This window comes from Arctopsyche grandis, chromosome 2 (assembly GCF_051622035.1).
Source record: "Arctopsyche grandis isolate Sample6627 chromosome 2, ASM5162203v2, whole genome shotgun sequence".
Taxonomy (NCBI): Eukaryota; Metazoa; Arthropoda; class Insecta; order Trichoptera; family Hydropsychidae; genus Arctopsyche; species Arctopsyche grandis.
Window position 1 is genome coordinate 7,357,098 of NC_135356.1, and position 17,568 is coordinate 7,374,665.

The 17,568-nt window shown below is 38.3% G+C and overlaps 1 protein-coding gene across 1 annotated transcript in view; it reads right to left on the reverse strand.

Moving 5' to 3' along the window:
• sls (sallimus) overlaps positions 1-17,568 on the reverse strand; it is a 107,494-nt gene that overhangs the window by 33,359 nt on the left and 56,567 nt on the right. Inside the window, exons 28-32 of the mRNA XM_077446056.1 lie at positions 17,442-17,546; positions 16,293-17,335; positions 16,152-16,212; positions 15,937-15,999; positions 22-14,778 (exon numbers count right to left, since the gene is read on the reverse strand). Of these exons, the coding sequence (XP_077302182.1) occupies positions 22-14,778; positions 15,937-15,999; positions 16,152-16,212; positions 16,293-17,335; positions 17,442-17,546 (16,029 nt within the window). The remainder of the gene's footprint in view (positions 1-21; positions 14,779-15,936; positions 16,000-16,151; positions 16,213-16,292; positions 17,336-17,441; positions 17,547-17,568) is intronic.

Below are 17,568 nucleotides of genomic sequence, written 5' to 3' on the forward strand. Positions count from 1 at the left end.
ATCGTGTTAAGTGATTGTTACCTTCTGTAGGGTGTGTGCGTTTTGTTGTGTTTTCTGCTTTGTGTTCAGGCGTTTCTGTCGCCTTTGAGTGTTTATGTATAGAGTCCATCTCATTGGGCTGTTGTTTCTTGTGTGGTTTTCGAGTTTTCTTTGGTGTGTGTAAATGGGTGTCTGTTATATTTTCATCAGTGTCGTCATCTTGGTGGTAGGGTATAGTTGTATTGTAATCAGTGTTAGTGATAAAGTTGGGCTCAGTTTCTTTTGTGGTATTGTCCGCAGTAATTTGTTTTGTTTTTGAATTTATAATGTTTTTAAGTAATTGTGATGTATTTTTATTAATTATAGTAGTGTGTGTTTGTGAAGTCGGTTTTCCAACTATTTTGTCATTCGCATAATAAACAACTGGAACGTCATCATTATTTTCAATTGTAACAATTTCAGTAATTTCATAGTGATCTTCCAAAGGTTTGGTGATAAATTGTCTTTTCACCTTTACAATTTCCTCTTTTCCATCAATAGTTTTCAATTCTACTGTACAAAAAACGTCTGGATACTGCACGCACGGTAATTTTGGTTCAACGTTTTCCCCGGATTTTATTTCCTTTGGCACGTCAAACTCATCGACGTATGAAGTAATTTCTGGTTCGTTTTGACCTTCTTGCGTAATAGTTAAATTGGTGATTTCGTACTTTGAATTAACCCTTTTCCTAAACCTTTTTTTTTTAATTACACGTGTTGTAACTTCACCTGAAGGGGTATACTGTTCAGTAGCGGTAATTTCTTCAGGAAGTTCTTCGATATCCAAAGCGTTTTCCTCAGAAAATTGAGGAAGAAATTCTGTTACATCTGCATCTATAGCATTTTGTGATATAGTCGTAGAAATTTTGAAATCTTCTTCGACATTTGAAAATACTGTTATGATTGGGTGATCATTAATCAATTTTTTTACTCTTGTTTCTTTTATAATCTTTTTATGAATCTTTTTTTTATCAGTGAATGAAATGGTCATTTTAATGTCGGGTAAAACTTGAACTTTTTCGTCACATCCATTATCTTCCAATGTCGTAACTGGTTTTTCGTCTCCATATGTCATGGTATTTAGAACAATTGCATTTTTTGGTGATCCAACCTTTTTAAATATGCGCTTTCTGGTAATCTTTTTAGTAGGTTTTCCCGTTATTCTGTCTGGAACTATTTCCTCAAAATGTTCCTCTGGATATTCTTTGACTTCTTCTATTGATTTAAGATTATTTTTTGGCTCTTTTTCTTCCGTAATCACAACCGTTTTTCTTCTTACCTTCTTTTTAATAATTCTTCCGGTGTCATCAGTAATAGACTCTTCGATAACTTCTTCTGGCTGTTCAATTATTTCTTCAATCGGTTCCACTTGTTCTTTTGTAGACTGCTCTTCTTCTGGAGCCACTTTCGTTTTGGTAATCTTTTTCTTAACGATTTTCTTCTTTTTCTCAATAACCTCTTTCGGTTTTTCTTCTTCCACGGGCTTTTCGTCGAGAGGTTTAGTTTCAAGTAATTCGGTCTCGATAATTTGAATGCCTACGGTTGTGACGGGCTCTTTACCGTCTTCTTCCACCGTAACAATTTCCGTGATTTCTTGTTGCGATCCCAAATCTTTCTTTATCACCCGCTTTTTGATCTTCTTACGTTCCACTTTTCCTTCGTGGGTTTGTACTTCCCTCACAGTAACAGTTTCTGGATATTCCTCAGTAACATTCGCCTGTTTTTCAGTTACTTTGAGAGGTTTGAGTTTTTCTGTCGTTTCATCGATATCGAATTCCTCAACAGTTACGGTAGTTTGGGGTTTCTTTTTGCCCTCTTGTATAGTTACAATTTCTGTGACTTGTTCTTTGGAACCCTTTCTCTTTTTGAGTACTTTCTTTTTTATGGTGCGTTTTTCGGGCAAACCTTCTTCGGTTCGTACTTCTGTTACGACGACTTCTTCGGGAAGTTCTTCAATAGTCACAGCTTCTTCTTGTGGGAATTGTGGAAGAGATTTCGTTTCTTCAAATATGTCACCCGATTCTTCAGGAGTTTTTTCAACCACTGTCGTGACCGGTTTCTCGGTTCCTTCTTGCGTAGTTGTTATTACTGTGACCTTTTCTTCCCCATCAACCACTCTCTTGATCTTTCGTTTCTTAATAACCTTCTTGTGAATTTTGCCAGTTTTATCTTCAACTTCGACAGTTTCCGTAACCTCTGGCATTTCTTCAACAATTTGTGGTTCCTCTCTTACGATTATTTCTTCGGGAACGGTTTCATCTTGAGTTATGACTTCAACAGTGGTCACAGGCTTTTCATCACCCCGAATAACCGTCTTCACTGTCATGGTTTCCTCAACTGTACCGTCTTTCTTTTTGAAAATTCGTTTTTTGGTAATCTTTTTGGTTGGTTTACCAGTTTTCTCATCTGGAACAATTTCCTCGACAACTTCTTCCGGATATTCTTTAACTTCTTCTATTGGTTTTACTTCTTCTCCCGGTTGTTTTTCTTCCTTAATGACAACTGTTTTCTTGATTACTTTCTTTTTAATAATCTTCTTTTTAATAATTCTTCCGGTGTCATCTGTAATCGACTCTTCGATGACTTCTTCAGGCTGTTCTGTTATTTCTTCAACCGGTTCCAATTTTTCTTCCTCGGGAATTTCTTCAGAGGGTTTTTCTTGTTTGTGGGTAATAGATTTTTTGATCACCTTTTTCTTTATTATCTTCTTTTTAATTATTTTTCCAGTGTCGTCCGTTACAGTCTCTTCGATTACTTCTTCCGGCTGTTCAATTATTTCTTCAATTGGTTCCACTTGTGCTTTTGTAGGTTGCTCTTCTTCTGGAGCCACTTTTGTTTCGGTAATCTTTTTCCTAACGATTTTCTTCTTTTTCTCAATAACCTCGTTCGGTTTTTCGTCTTCCACGGGCTTTTCTACGAGAGGTTTAGTTTCAAATAAATCGGTCTCGATAATTTGAACGTCTACGGTTGTGACCGGCTCTTTACCGTCTTCTTCCACCGTAACAATTTCAGTGATTTCTTGTTGAGGTCCCAAATCTTTCTTTATCACCCGCTTTCTGATTTTCTTACGTTCCACTTTTCCTTCATGGGTTTGTACTTCCGTCACCGTAACAGTTTCTGGATATTCCTCAGTAACCTTCGCCTGTTTTTTGGATACGTTGAGGGGTTTGAGTTTTTCTGTCGTTTCATCAAAATCGAATTCCTCGACAGTTACGGTGGTTTGGGGTTTCTTTTTGCCCTCTTGTATAGTTACAATTTCTGTAACTTCTTCTCTGGAACCCTTTCTCTTTTTGAGTACCTTCTTTTTTATTGTGCGCTTTTCGGGCAAGCCTTCTTCGGTTCGTACTTCTGTAACGACGACTTCTTCGGGTAGTTCTTCAATTGTCACAGCTTCTTCTTGTAGGAACTGTGGAAGAGATTTCGTTTCTTCAAATATGTCACCCGATTCTTCAGTTTTTTCAACCACTGTCGTGACCGGTTTCTCGGTTCCTTCTTGCGTAGTTGGTATTACTGTGACCTTTTCTTCCCCGTCAACCACTCTCTTGATCTTTCGTTTCTTAATAACCTTCTTGTGAATTTTGCCAGTTTTATCTTCAACTTCGACAGTTTCCGTAACCTCTGGCATTTCTTCAACAATTTGTGGTTCCTCTATTACGATTACTTCTTCGGGAACGGTTTCATCTTGTGTGACAACTTCAACAGTTGTCACAGGCTTCTCATCACCCCGAATAACCGTTTTTACTGTCATCGTTTCCTCAACTGTACCGTCTTTCTTTTTGTAAATTCGTTTTTTGGTAATCTTTTTGGTTGGTTTGTCGGTTTTCTCATCTGGTACAATTTCTTCGACCACTTCTTCCGGATATTCTTTGACTTCTGCTACCGGTTTGATTTCTTCTTCTAGCTGTCCTCCTTTCTTAACCACAACAATTTTCCTAGTTATCTTCTTTTTTATAATCTTTCTTTTAATTATCTTTCCAGTTTCATCTGGTACAGTCTCTTCAATGACTTCGACGGGATATTCTGTGACCTCATCAATTGGTTCGATTTTTTCTTCCTGAGGAATTGCTTCAGCGGATTGTTCTTGTTTGTGAGTAATTGATTTTTTTATCATTTTTTTCTTCATTATTTTTTTTTTAATTATTTTTCCAGTGTCGTCCGTTATAGTCTCTTCGATAACTTCTTCCGGCTGTTCAATTATTTCTTCGATAGGTTCCACTTGTTCTTCTGCAGGCTGCTCTTCTTCTGGAGCCACTTTCGTTTCGGTTATTTTTTTCTTCTTTTTCTCAATAATCTCTATCGGTTTATCTGCTTCCACGGGCTTTTCCTCGAGTGGTTTTGTTTCGAGTAATACGGTCTCGATAATTTGAACGTCTACGGTTGTGACGGGCTCTTTACCGTCTTCTTCCACCGTAACGATTTCCGTAATTTCTTGTTGCGGTCCCAAATCTTTCTTTATCACTCGCTTTTTTATCTTCCTACGTTCCAATTTTCCTCCATGGGTTTGTACTTCCGTCACTGTAATAGTCTCCGGATATTCTTCAGTAACATTCGCCTGCTTTTTGGTTACTTTGAAAGGTTTTAATTTTTCTGCTGTTTCATCGACATCGAATTCCTCGACAGTTACGATAGTTACAGGTTTATTTTTGCCCTCTTCTATAATTACAATTTCTGTAATTTCTTCTTTTGATCCTTTTTTCTTTTTGAAAATTTTCTTTTTCACTGTCCTTTTAAGAGGCAAATTTTTATCAGAAAGAATTTCTGAAACTGTAATTTCTTCAGGAACTTCTTCAATTGTCACGGCTTGATCTTTTATAAGCTTTGGAAGTGATTTAGTTTCTTCGAAAAATACATTTGATTCTTTTGGCAATTTTTCCACAACAGTTGTAACTGGATTTTCATTGTTTTTTTGTGTGGTGGTAATTTCTATTATCTTTTCATTTCCATCAACTACTCTTTTAATTCTGCGTTTTTTTATTACCTTTTTGTGCACTACTCCTGCTTTGTCTTCTACGATTACAGTTTCTGTAACTTCAGGTGATTCTTCTATAATTTGAGGCTCATGTTTTACAATTTTTTTGTCATCGTGCGTTACAACCTCCAATGTAGTCACTGGCTGTTCATCGTTACAAATTACTGTTATTAAGGTCATTGTCTCCTCAGAGTTTTCATTTTTCTGTTTAATTACGCGCTTTTTAGTTATTTTACGCGTTGACTTACCTGTACTCTCGTCATGAACTACTTTTTCGACGATTTCTTCAGGAAGTTCTGTCGTGGTTTGATAAATTTGATCGTCTGTATCTGTGATATCTGTTTTAATGTTTTCGTCTTTATCTGTAAGTGTGGCGGTAGTCGTTGGTTTCGGTCGTTTTTTATATTGTTTGTGTGTATCTTCTTCTGGTATGTGAGTGATCTGTGGCACTGTGTATTCTGTAGTTTCATCGTGTGTTTGTATAACTTGGTGTGTTTCCCTATCATGTTTACCGTTCGCGACGCAACCTATTCTGGTTCCTTTAAAACCGTCTCTTATTACCACGGACGAATCATCTTCGTACGCAACAATCGAACATGACGCAATATGTGTTACCGGCAAGTACTCACCTTCCTGATCGAAAACAGTGTTTTCATCGATATAAATGTTGGTCAATTCATTCAGCTTCACCGAAGCCTTTCTGGTTTGTGATTTGAATTCTTCGAATGTGGCGTAGTTGTCTTGTGCAGTATACTGTTCAATATTGATGGGTTCGTTTGGTTTTTCTTGCTCTAGTTTGGCATAGGTTTCGTCTTTGGTGATTGTTGACGTCAGTTTGTTTATTGTTTGGTCTGCTATGACCTCTGTCAAGAATTTGGCTGTGTTTTGTATGAAATCGACATTCGCGAAAGCTTCGTTAGGACGACTCTTATCTAAGTCGCTGTCGTCGAACTGTGGGAACGTTTCTTGAATAGTAACCCCCTTCTTCTCAGTAAATATTACGTCAACGGTTTGAGTTACCGTTTTTGTCGGTTCAAAGTTTTCATCTTTTCCCGATACGAAGACCTCTTCTTGAACGACGCTTGTAAATTCCGTTTGCGTTGGATGTATACGAACCAAGTTCATATTCAACACATCTTCATTGGATTGAGTACTTTCTAAAACGACTTGATCTCTTTTAAATATTGCCGAAGCTGGTTCTATATCCAAAGTTCCAGTCGTTTGCAACATTTCGGTTATGGTTAAACCTTCAATATTCGTTTCGGGTTCAATGATTTCATTTTGAACTACATGAAGGCTAGAAATGTTAGTTGTCGCTTTTTTACCCTCTAGTTGGGTTATGGATTCAAATTCACCTTCTTGTGTATACACAGGGGTTTCGAATCGAGACAAATACTCTAATTCTGTTTGATGAGGTGTTGCTTGGCTTTTTAAAGTTTCGGTTGTTTTTATATCCTCTACGTTTGTTTCCGGTTCTACAACTTCTTTTTGGACCACATGGTGAAGTCCTGAAATGTTGGTGGTAGCCTTTTTTCCTTCTAATTGGCTTATAGTTTCAAATTCACCTTCTTGTGTATAAACCGGAGTTTCGTAAAGCGACAAATGTTGTAATTCAGTCTGTTGGGTAGTTGCTTGACTCTTTATTGTTTCAGTTATATTTATATTTTCTACATTTGTTTCTGGTTCTATAACCTCTTTTTGTACAACATGATGTAGTCCTGAAATATTTGTAGTGGCAACTTTACCCTCTAATTGAGTAATATTTTCAAATTCTCCTTCTTGTGTATACACTGGTGTTTCAAAACGGGACAAGTACTCAAGTTCTGTTTGGTGAGGTGTCGCTTGACTCTTTAATGTTTCAGTTGTTTTAATATTTTCCACATTTGTTTCGGGCTCGACAACTTCCTTTTGTACAACGTGATGAACACCTGTAATATTTGTGGTAGCAACTTTACCTTCCAACTGGATTATAGTTTCAAATTGACCTTCTTGTGTATAAACCGGAGTTTCGAAACGAGAAATGTGTTGTAATTCGGTCTGTTGTTGAGTCGCTTGACTTTTTAGTGTTTCAGTTGTCTTTATAGTTTCAACGTTTGTTTCCGGTTCAATTACTTCTTTTTGAACTACGTGATGAAGACCAGAAATATTTGTCGTAGCCACTTTTCCTTCTAACTGAATTATGGTCTCAAATTCACCTTCTTGTGTGTAAACCGGAGTTTCGAAACGAGATAAATGTTGTAATTCAGTCTGTTGGGTCGTCGCTTGACTCTTTAGTGTTTCAGTTGACTTAATATTTTCTACATTTGTTTCCGGTTCAATTACTTCTTTTTGTACAACATGATGAAGACCTGAAATATTTGTAGTGGCAGTTTTGCCTTCCAACTGAATTATGGTCTCAAATTCACCTTCTTGTGTATAAACTGGAGTTTCAAAACGAGATATGTGCTGTAATTCAGTTTGTTGGGGAGTCGCTTGACTCTTTAGGGTTTCAGTTGTCTTTATATTTTCTACATTCGTTTCCGGTTCAATTACTTCCTTTTGTACTACATGATGAAGCCCTGAAATATTTGTAGTAGCAGTTTTGCCTTCCAACTGAATTATGGTCTCAAATTCACCTTCTTGTGTGTAAACTGGAGTTTCGAAACGAGATATGTGCTGTAATTCGGTCTGTTGCGGAGTTGCCTGACTCTTTAGGGTTTCAGTTGTCTTTATATTTTCTACATTCGTTTCCGGTTCAATTACTTCTTTTTGAACTACATGATGAAGGCCAGAAATGTTCGTTGTAGCCACTTTTCCTTCCAACTGACTTATGGATTCAAATTGACCTTCTTGTGTGTAAACCGGAGTTTCGAAACGAGATAAATGTTGTAATTCAGTCTGTTGGGTAGTCGCTTGACTTTTTAAAGTTTCAGTTATTTTTATAGTCTCTACATTTGTTTCTGGCTCAACAACTTCTTTCTGTACAACATGGTGAAGACCGGAAATGTTTGTAGTGGCAACTTTACCTTCCAACTGGCTTATAGTTTCAAATTGACCTTCTTGTGTATAAACCGGAGTTTCGAAACGAGAAATGTGTTGTAATTCGGTCTGTTGTGGAGTCGCTTGACTTTTTAGTGTTTCAGTTGTCTTTATAGTTTCAATGTTTGTTTCCGGTTCAATTACTTCTTTTTGAACCACGTGATGTAGACCCGAAATGTTTGTAGTGGCAACTTTACCTTCTAATTGAGAAATAGTCTCAAATTGACCTTCTTGTGTGTAAACTGGAGTTTCGAAACGAGATATATGTTGTAATTCGGTCTGCTGTTGGGTTGCTTGGCTCTTCAGGGTTTCTGTTATTTTTATGGTCTCTACATTTGTTTCGGGTTCGACAACTTCCTTTTGAACCACGTGATGAAGACCGGATATTTTTGTTGTAGCCATTTTCCCTTCGAGTTGGATAATAGTTTCAAATTCACCTTCTTGGGTATAAACGGGGGTTTCGAATCGAGACAAATGTTGTAATTCGGTTTGCTGTGTAGTCGCTTGACTCTTCAGAGTTTCTGTTATTTTTATAGTCTCTACATTTGTTTCCGGCTCGATAACTTCCTTTTGAACCACATGATGAAGACCTGAAATGTTTGTAGTTGCAACTTTACCTTCTAATTGGCTTATAGTCTCAAATTCACCTTCTTGTGTGTAAACAGGGGTTTCGAAACGAGATAGATGTTGCAATTCCGTTTGTTGAGTTGTTGCTTGACTTTTTTGCGTTTCGCTTATTGTAATGTTTTCTACGTTAGTTTCCGGTTCGACAACTTCTTTTTGAACGACATGATGAAGACCTGAAATCTTTGTGGTAGCCACCCTTTCTTCCAGTTGGGAGGTGCGTTCAAATTCATTTTCTCTTTCATTTGTGCCTATTTCAGATATTGTCAAACCGCTGCTCTCTTTGAGCGATACGTTTGCTGTCTGTGTTGGGGCTTTAAGTTTTTCGTTGAAAACATTTTCAGAATCACTCACGAAGTTCTCCGACACACATATTCCAGATCCTTCTACGAATTCTACAGCCGCGTTTGCGGTAATCGTGCGATCCTTTGTTATGTATTGAATGTCCATTTCGGCATTCACTTCGCTCATCGCCACAGAAGATTGTGGAATTAATTTAGTATCGACAAGGACTGGGGTTACGCTTTCGATATTCAAAACTCCCTCTTGCGTGTTTGGAATGACTTCGGACACATCGATGCTCACGAATTCATTTATGTTTTCAGACGGTTTCAAATTGCTCTTGGTATATTCGAAATCAGCAGATTTACCTTCGAATTCGTGCACAATGTTTTCACTAATTGATAAACCTTCGATGAGTTGATGTTTGACATTTCCTTGCGCTGGCTTAGCGGAAAACTTGTCGAACTCTGTGGGTAGTTCTTCCGACCTAACGAGTGAATGTTGCAGAGCTACATCGCTTAAAAATTCAACTTGAGCATTGGTCTGATCTGGACGTTTCATCGCTGAAAGACTGTCTTCTTTTTCTGAAACTTGCTCTTTTGATACTATGAGACTAGTGCATTCAACGAGAAGCGTTTTAGCTACGCCTGTGCTTCTAGAAACGTCTTTATCGTAATCGGTGGCAGTCTCTCCGGTTAGAGGCTGTATCGTGGTTAATCCAACCATTTGGTCTCGAATTACATTGGCAGTAGTGGTGTCGGCTTTTAGGCTTTGGAGATTGTCTGTAGACCACATTGCATCCGTGAGTTGCGTTTGCGCAGCTTCTGGATGAGAGGCGAATAGGGCAGTTGCTAATTGAGGTTGAGGTTTTTTCAGTTCTTCTTGAGGTTGGACGTTATCGTCTTGAGCGCTGATTTCGCTGACGGTTACAGGATGTTGTGGTTCTAGAGCTGGTGCCGCTAGGCGGCGCTCGCGCTCTTCTGGAGCGAGTGGCGCCTCCTTATCGGCGGCGAGTACGAAGCTTGTAGAGAGACCCGCGTGAGGCTCATGGAGCAAGGATGCTGTGTCCGTTTTGGGGCGCTCTGCCCCTACGTGGCCGAGTGCCTCCTCAGCCGTCACAATAGCCTGCTGAGCAGTATCGCGGCCCCCATCTAACTGCCTCTTCGCCGTTTTAGCCGATGGAACTTCCGTTTCCGCCAGCGCATCAGTTCCACTACTAACCTCGACACTTTCTTGAACTGCCGCCATTCTATTTACATCGACAGTCCTAGCCGCCATTTTAGTCTCATACCGACCGCTAAAGTCTTCATACTGCTCGTTTTCGGACAAGTGCGTTTCGGTCGTGATCACAGGCTTATCTGTTTGCCAATCGACGTTGGCGAATTTCTTATCCATTTTCATTTCTTCTAAAACATTTTCTTTCTCGTTCACGATTGATTCTGTATGTTGTAAACTTTCTAGCGGAGTACGTCCAGATTTTACAGTACCGAGCACAGGTGCTATGTGCTTTAACTCTTCTGGATTATAATCACAGACTACTTCAGACTTTTGAGCCACTCTTTGCGCAGTATAATTAGGCATCGCTTTCTCTTCAGCGGGAAGTTTAGACGTGATCAAATCCGATTCTATATCAGCGCACACTACCGAACTTACGTTGACGCTTTCTTTTTCGCTTATGTTGACGTTTGCCGTTTTCGTTTGTCGCTCTGGGAGGCTGTCTAAATTGCCTTCATTTTCACCCACGAGTACTTCTTGGCATTGATAAGGCTCTTGTGGAATAGTTTCTAGAGATGCCTTCTGCGGGCCAATATTTTCCGCTTGTACTCTTTCAACGCTGTCCTCGGTTTGGACTTCAGTTTTTTGCGCAACTTTCATGCTTGGAATATATTGCGAAATGTTTGTATCTTCAGCGAGAGATTTGAACGACGGAATATCAACCTGTCTCTGATCCAAATCTTCACTTTGTGGAAACACCTCGGATATGTTGACCGATTTCTCCAGTTCAAATGACACATCTGGCATTTTGCTCAAGAAGCTTTGCGCCTCTTCGAATTGAGTCTCTTTTTCGGCAATGACGTGTTTCGATTGTTGTAACGCCTCGAAAGTGCAATGGGATGTTTGTGCTTCTTGAGGTTTGAGGGGGGTTTGTTCGAAGTTTGTCGTTATATCTTGGGCTTCGACTTGAGTCTTTTGCGCCACAAGTTTGTCTAAGAATTCGACTTGAGCCTGCATAGATTCTGTGGCTTTTCCAGGCGCCAAGTCGACTTCGCTGTCTTGCACTTGGGTTTCTGTGATTAGTGCCACAGGCACGCAGTTCAGCGATGTTTCCGCGCGCTTACTATCGGGCAGTACATCTTTAAGTAATAGACCTTCGAGTTCTGCCGACGATATGTCTGTGTTGATTAATGAAGTAAGGAGTGTGTGGTGTAAACTTGCGGTGGTTGTAGGTGTCTTTTGAATTTCAAGATCCGTAACGGAATTATCAGGAACGATTTGTGTTTTGAGAGAGCTCTGTAGAGGGATTATGTTCGATGTCGCTAATATTTCTTTTGGTTTATCGATTTCGTTCAGTACGTCTTCCTTATCGTCGGCGATTACGATCGAGGTGAAAACACTCTCCCTTTCGGCCATATCCAATTCGGCACGCTTACCTAATTCCACAGATGGTATATTCAAAACACCCTCCCGCTCTTCAGCGATCATTTCAGAACGCTCAATAGTCGAGAGGGGAATGTGTTCTGTATTGGCTGTACACGCCAAGTCCTCTTTCACATCAAAATCTGTAGTTTCTGACGATAGTATTATCTCAGACTTCATCGCTACTTTTCCTACTTTGTCTAAAACTTTAGTTTCGGCGGTGAAGTCGACCGTTTCCTTAATCTTCAATTCAGTCTCTCGAACATCGGCGAAAACCTCGCTAACTGATAATCCTTCCCTGTGTATGAAATTAGCACTTGCTGACATGAGATTTGATGGTGTTTCGTCAGCTTTATAAGTACCTTCCGATTCCGCGGTAACCACTTCATTTGACATAGCGATCGATAGCGCTTCGTTCTGAGCTGTTGCTTTTTCATCTTTAACTTTTTCAATAGTCATATCATTGCTGTTTCCAGTGATTTGAACCTCTTGCGATATGAGAGCTTCATTCTCAGATATCGAAACAATAGCAGAATCGTTAAAAGGCTTTTTCTTTTCAGACATATCTGAAGTATTAATATTAGTAATAACTTCCTCTATTACTACACTCCTATCCGGTATGAAAATAAGCTCTGCCTCCTTTGCACTTGGCTTTTCACTTGCATCCAGCACCTTTTCACTCTCAGTAATATGAGGCTGACACACTTGTAATTCCGTATGCAGATTACTGGATGGTTGAGCATTTTGAAGATTTAAATCGTCTGGCTGAATGTATCCTATTCCGGTATTGAACATAGTCTCAGATAAAACTGGAAGATTTCTTCCTGTTATATTTCCAATGGATGCTACACAGGTGTCAGGAGATTTACCCTCGTAAAGGGATTCAGATTCTTGGCTTATCACCTGAGACACTTTGATCGGAAGGAAAGCTTCCTCATTCATTGTCAAAGGTATCGATTTTTCATCTGGTTTATTGAATGCTTCCAGTTGGCTCTCGTTTTCAACTGTTTCTTGCGAGCTTACTACTACCGAATGGAACGTAGATTGGTGTTTATCAGCCTTTTCCAATTTGTTAACGAACTTTTCAAATGGAGCTGCTAGAGGTTCTGGCATTACTTCTGAAGTTGTCGCTATGACATGATCTATTGCCATATCGGAGGTCGCAAATTGTTTGCTCGGTGCCTCCTCAGTAGTCAAAAGTTGTTCTTTATCACTAGACACCACTTGGCTGACGCTGATTCCAGCTAGTTCTGAAACTACAGCTTCCGCGCTAACGTTTGCTGTCGTGCTCTTTTCAGTGTATTGAATATTTTCAGAAGTTATCGCTTCTTCTACTGTAAATTCATTGAAGAAACTCTGCTTAGGAGTTGCTCGACTTTCTTGAACTTTGGTATCAGTTATACTATCGGCACTTGTTACAACATTGACTTCTTCAACGACTGACGTTTTTAGCGCGTGAGATTGTGACATTTTGCTCTGCTGTAGCATTGGACCAGCTGGACTTGAAAATACATTCTCTTTCTCTACTACTGATGTATCTGTAATTGTCAAACCTTCGTTTGGAGTGTAGCTGGTCTCAACTTTAGACACTTTCTTAAGTGCAAATTCAGAATCAACCTCTCCTTCGTGTGACATAGTAAATGACACCATTTTCGCTGTGTATGGTTCAATGGACGCTGTAGATTTTTCTTCTTCCATTTTAAATTTGCCTTCGAATTCCGAAGAGCGATATTGACTTTGAACTTCAGTAGTTGAGATCGATTCTTTTTCGCCAACGCTCAACTCGGCTTTTACGCCTTTGTTGGGAGCTTTCAGGGTTAAATCTGATTCTGATTCTTGAACGCTCACTGACATGACGTTTCCAGCTTCCAGCAAATTAAATGCCGTGGTAGCTTTTTCAGTGCTTTTTGCCATTGGAGAATATTCGTCTTCAACTTCATTTATAACGACTTCTGTATGAGTCACATGCTCCTGTTCGATCAGATCCAATCCAGCAGTTTTGCCTTCTAACTCCTGCTTTACGAAAGTCGTTTCTTTCATGTTTATATCCGGTATGAAACTAGAAATGCTCTTCAGCAAGGAGTATTCAGAGCTAGCTTCCACATAAGATGGAGCGTTAGACTCTGGAAGTACGTCCTCTTTGTCCTGAATTCCATATTCGGACACAATTATGCTTTCATCTAAGTTCAAAGTCATATCCGCAGCTTGAGAAGGAGGTAACTTAATAGAAGCAAAGTCTCCCTCAGTTTCAGGAGCGACCATTTCATGCGTCGTAAGCTGAATAGCCGTGGTGACATTTGTTGTAGCCGTTTCCGTCGGCACGAATAGTTCAGGATAATACTTACCTGATTTGTCATCGACAAACACTTCATTGACTTGTAAAGATTCATTGACGTTGATTCCTATGTTCGGTTTTGCTGACTTTTCTCTGACCATGTCGGCCAATTGACCTTCTCTTAATTCGTCTCTCACTTCAGTGATCATGATCGATTGTTGGGAAACGTATTCTTTGTTGGCCGTGGCTTGTTCGCTAGGCTTGAACGCTTTGTAAATGTCTTCCTTATCTGAGACCATAGGCTCTGCGATGTTCATAGCCTCTTGTAAAATAAGCTCAGTGCTTGCATAATCTTTTCCGATGTTCATCTTTTCCAAATAGGATACTTCATCGTTGACTTGAGCTTCGGTAGTTATGAGACTGTCGTTGAAAGTGAGAGACTTTTTAGGAACTACGGCTACGAAGTCCATTTTGGTCGTCAGCTCGTCAGTTTGGGAATGTGCCTCAACTTCGCTAACTTCAAATGGATGTAAAGGCATCATTTGAGGTTTGGCGAATGCTTGCAAATGTTCTTTAGCGGTGCTGTTTATTTCGTTCTCTTGGGAAGTTACATGTTTTTCAACTATCGCTATGTGAGTTTCCAATTTCACTTGAGCTTTCTCGTTGATTTGCGAGATCGGTGCAGCCATGTTGACTGTTTGTGATATTGGAATGACTTCCAAAATACTAGAACTCGTGTCAAAAGGAACGGCCGAATCGTACTCTCTAGGACTGTCCGCTCTATTTTGGGTGTTTTCTTCAGAGAATGATTCGTATTGTTCGCTCGGTTTTCTTAATTGTATTCTCTTGATCAGTTCTTCTTCAATGATCTCTTCCTCGACTTCATCACTTCTACGACGTTTCGATTTATCATTTAACTGCTTAATCGCAACTTGCTTTCTCTCATCGACGATTTCTGTGGAAGTACGTAATGTTTTTCATTGTAAAGTTATATCTTTAATTTAGTTTAATTTTTGGTTTAATTTTTTTTTATCTTTTTTTTTTTAAATAATTATAGTTTATTTTGGTTTAATTATAATTTAATTTTATTAATCACAAATACTACAGTTTTAATATTTATTAATCACTTGTGTGTGTATATATATATATATAGAATTTTATTTGCAGTACAACTGGTTAAACTACAAATTGTGTAAAATACTTGTGCTTATGTCAATGAAGCGATTATGTTTGTGAGAGTAAATTGAGCAGGTATTTTATAAAGGATGCGTGTAAACTGTGTATGTTATAAATATGTGAATTGACGTTATAAAAACATGCATAATTCAAATATATAATATAATATATAAAGCACATGCAATTAATTTGGAGACTACTTACTTTTCGTCTTGTTACTATGGGCGATAAGCGATAAGCACTTTGATTTTTACAGAAAAGAAGCGAAAAAGCGTTATTTGCTGCTTCTGAAGATAAAAGCAGCAGTCGAAGTGCGGCGGAAAGATTCTTTTCAGTTTTTTCGGAACTGTTGTTGGAAAAAAATATTGGCGGTTAGCTGCAAAAGCCGGAAAAAGCAACACTAAACTCTATACGCCGTTTAATTAATCGAAACTAGCGCCCCCACAATGGTGGAAGTACATAGTTTTGACAAAGTGACAAACGAATTTTAAAAATAAAATATGTATAAATTAGCGTTAAATGGTTACATTAGAAGCGCAAAAATTAAATATAAAGTATATAGCATAAATGTGTGTAATATTATAATTGTAATATGTATGTAACTACTTAAGCAAATCAACGAAAAAATTAATTTATTAATTTAGCGTAAATTTTATACTAATAATAATTTAAATTTCATTTTAAGACATGTTTTATATATAAATAAATTTAAATAATGATAAATTTCTAATATGCTAAATAAATTGACTAAAATTTTAATATTTACATAATGTGTAAAAACGAATAAAAAGTAAGTAAATGTTCATAAAAAATAATGTTATTAAATCTAACATGATATTTGCATAATACGTTTACGTATAGAAGCTAATATCTTCAAAAAATATTTTGCTAAAAATAACATGATTTGAAAATGTAAAAAAGAAAAAGTTGATCAAACCTTCGACTACTTGTTTGGTTTCTTTGGTCTTTTTCTTTTCTTCGATCACCTTTTTCCTTATGTCTGTAAAAAAAAACACAAATATTTTGTTAAAGTCGTTGTATTATATCAAATTTTATAATTGTTTTAAAAATGTAAAAACAAAATTTAAGAATGTGTAATTTATAATTTATGTACATACATATAACTAGTAATGAATAGAAAAATAATCTCACCGATTTGCACTTTAGTGTCTTCTACACTTGCTTTTTCAGTAACGAAACTCTTTTCGGTGGTCTGAAATGACAAAATATAAAAAAATAATTAGAAATGTTTAGAAAATATACCCAACCGGCTTGTTTGGCTTGACCACTGACTTGAATAATTTGTTTCTTTTCCCATGTATGTGAAGTGAAGTCCTCGGGGAAGAAGTGCACCATTATCTCTTCAACTGTGGCGTGCTTCATCTCAACCATCTTCATGAAGGACTTGAAACCTACCATAGCTGCAAGCGTCTTCTCGTCACGAGCTGATTCCTCCGTAAGTACTTCGGTGATCAGTGGTCCAAATCCTTGGCGTTCCACTACTTGCACAAGAGCTGATTGGGACTGTGGGGAGCACAGAGCTGGGAATTGCGACGAGTCGTATAATTCGATGATTTCTTGAACACTAACTCCGTTTCTTACTAAGAATCCGATCTTGGCCAGCTCCCTCAGGGGGTTCTCTCCAGGACCAAAGTCCTTTGCGTGAATCACCTCAAGAATCTCGTTCACTTCAGCCACCATGCTTTCTTTTATTTGAGTAACTCTAGACTGTCCGAACACTCTTTGAATGGTAGTCTCAAATTCTTCTACGATCTCTTCTTTTTGCACGTCTGATGTAGTGATGTATTTATGTGGAATGAGTTGAGGCTCTGCCTTTTCTTCTGTAGGTTGCTTCTTTTTGGTTTTGTCGTCTATTTTTTTGTACGATGGGGTATCCATGGTTGCAACTGGTTCTTCAACAGATATAACCCTCTTCGCCTTCTTTTTGTCAATCTTCTTGATCACCTCTGTGGTTTCTATAACTTCTACGTCTGTGACGTCAGCGACTGATTTTCCTTCGTTTGGAATCATTTCTTTCCTGGCAGTTTCTTCCGTGATCACAGTCTTAGTGACTTGTTTTGTAACTTTTTCTGTCTTGGTTTTCGACACTTGCTCTGTGGCCGTATTTTCCGTAGTTACTGTATCTGTTGGGCTTGAAACTTGAAGCTTGGCTTTGGTCACTGCCATACCGACGTCACTCATGGCTTTGCAGATGTACACACCTTCATTAACTTTAGTGGCCTTTTTGATGGTGACCGAAGACTTATTGTCCTTTATTTGGATTTTGACATTTTCATCGTTGCGAACGATTTTGTCATCATGATACCAAATAATATCTGAAATTTTCAAAACATTAATTTTACCTCGAATTTGTGTATAATATTACGTTCTACAATATAAAATAGAAAGAAACGTTAAGACGAAGAAATCTTTTTTTTTTACCTGGTGTTGGATTTCCCGAATACTGACAATCAAATACCACAGTTTCTTCTTCTCGAGCACGAACGCCGAAAATTTCTTTCACGAAAGTGGGCACTGATTGGGTCGCTACGATTAAATTAATGCAACA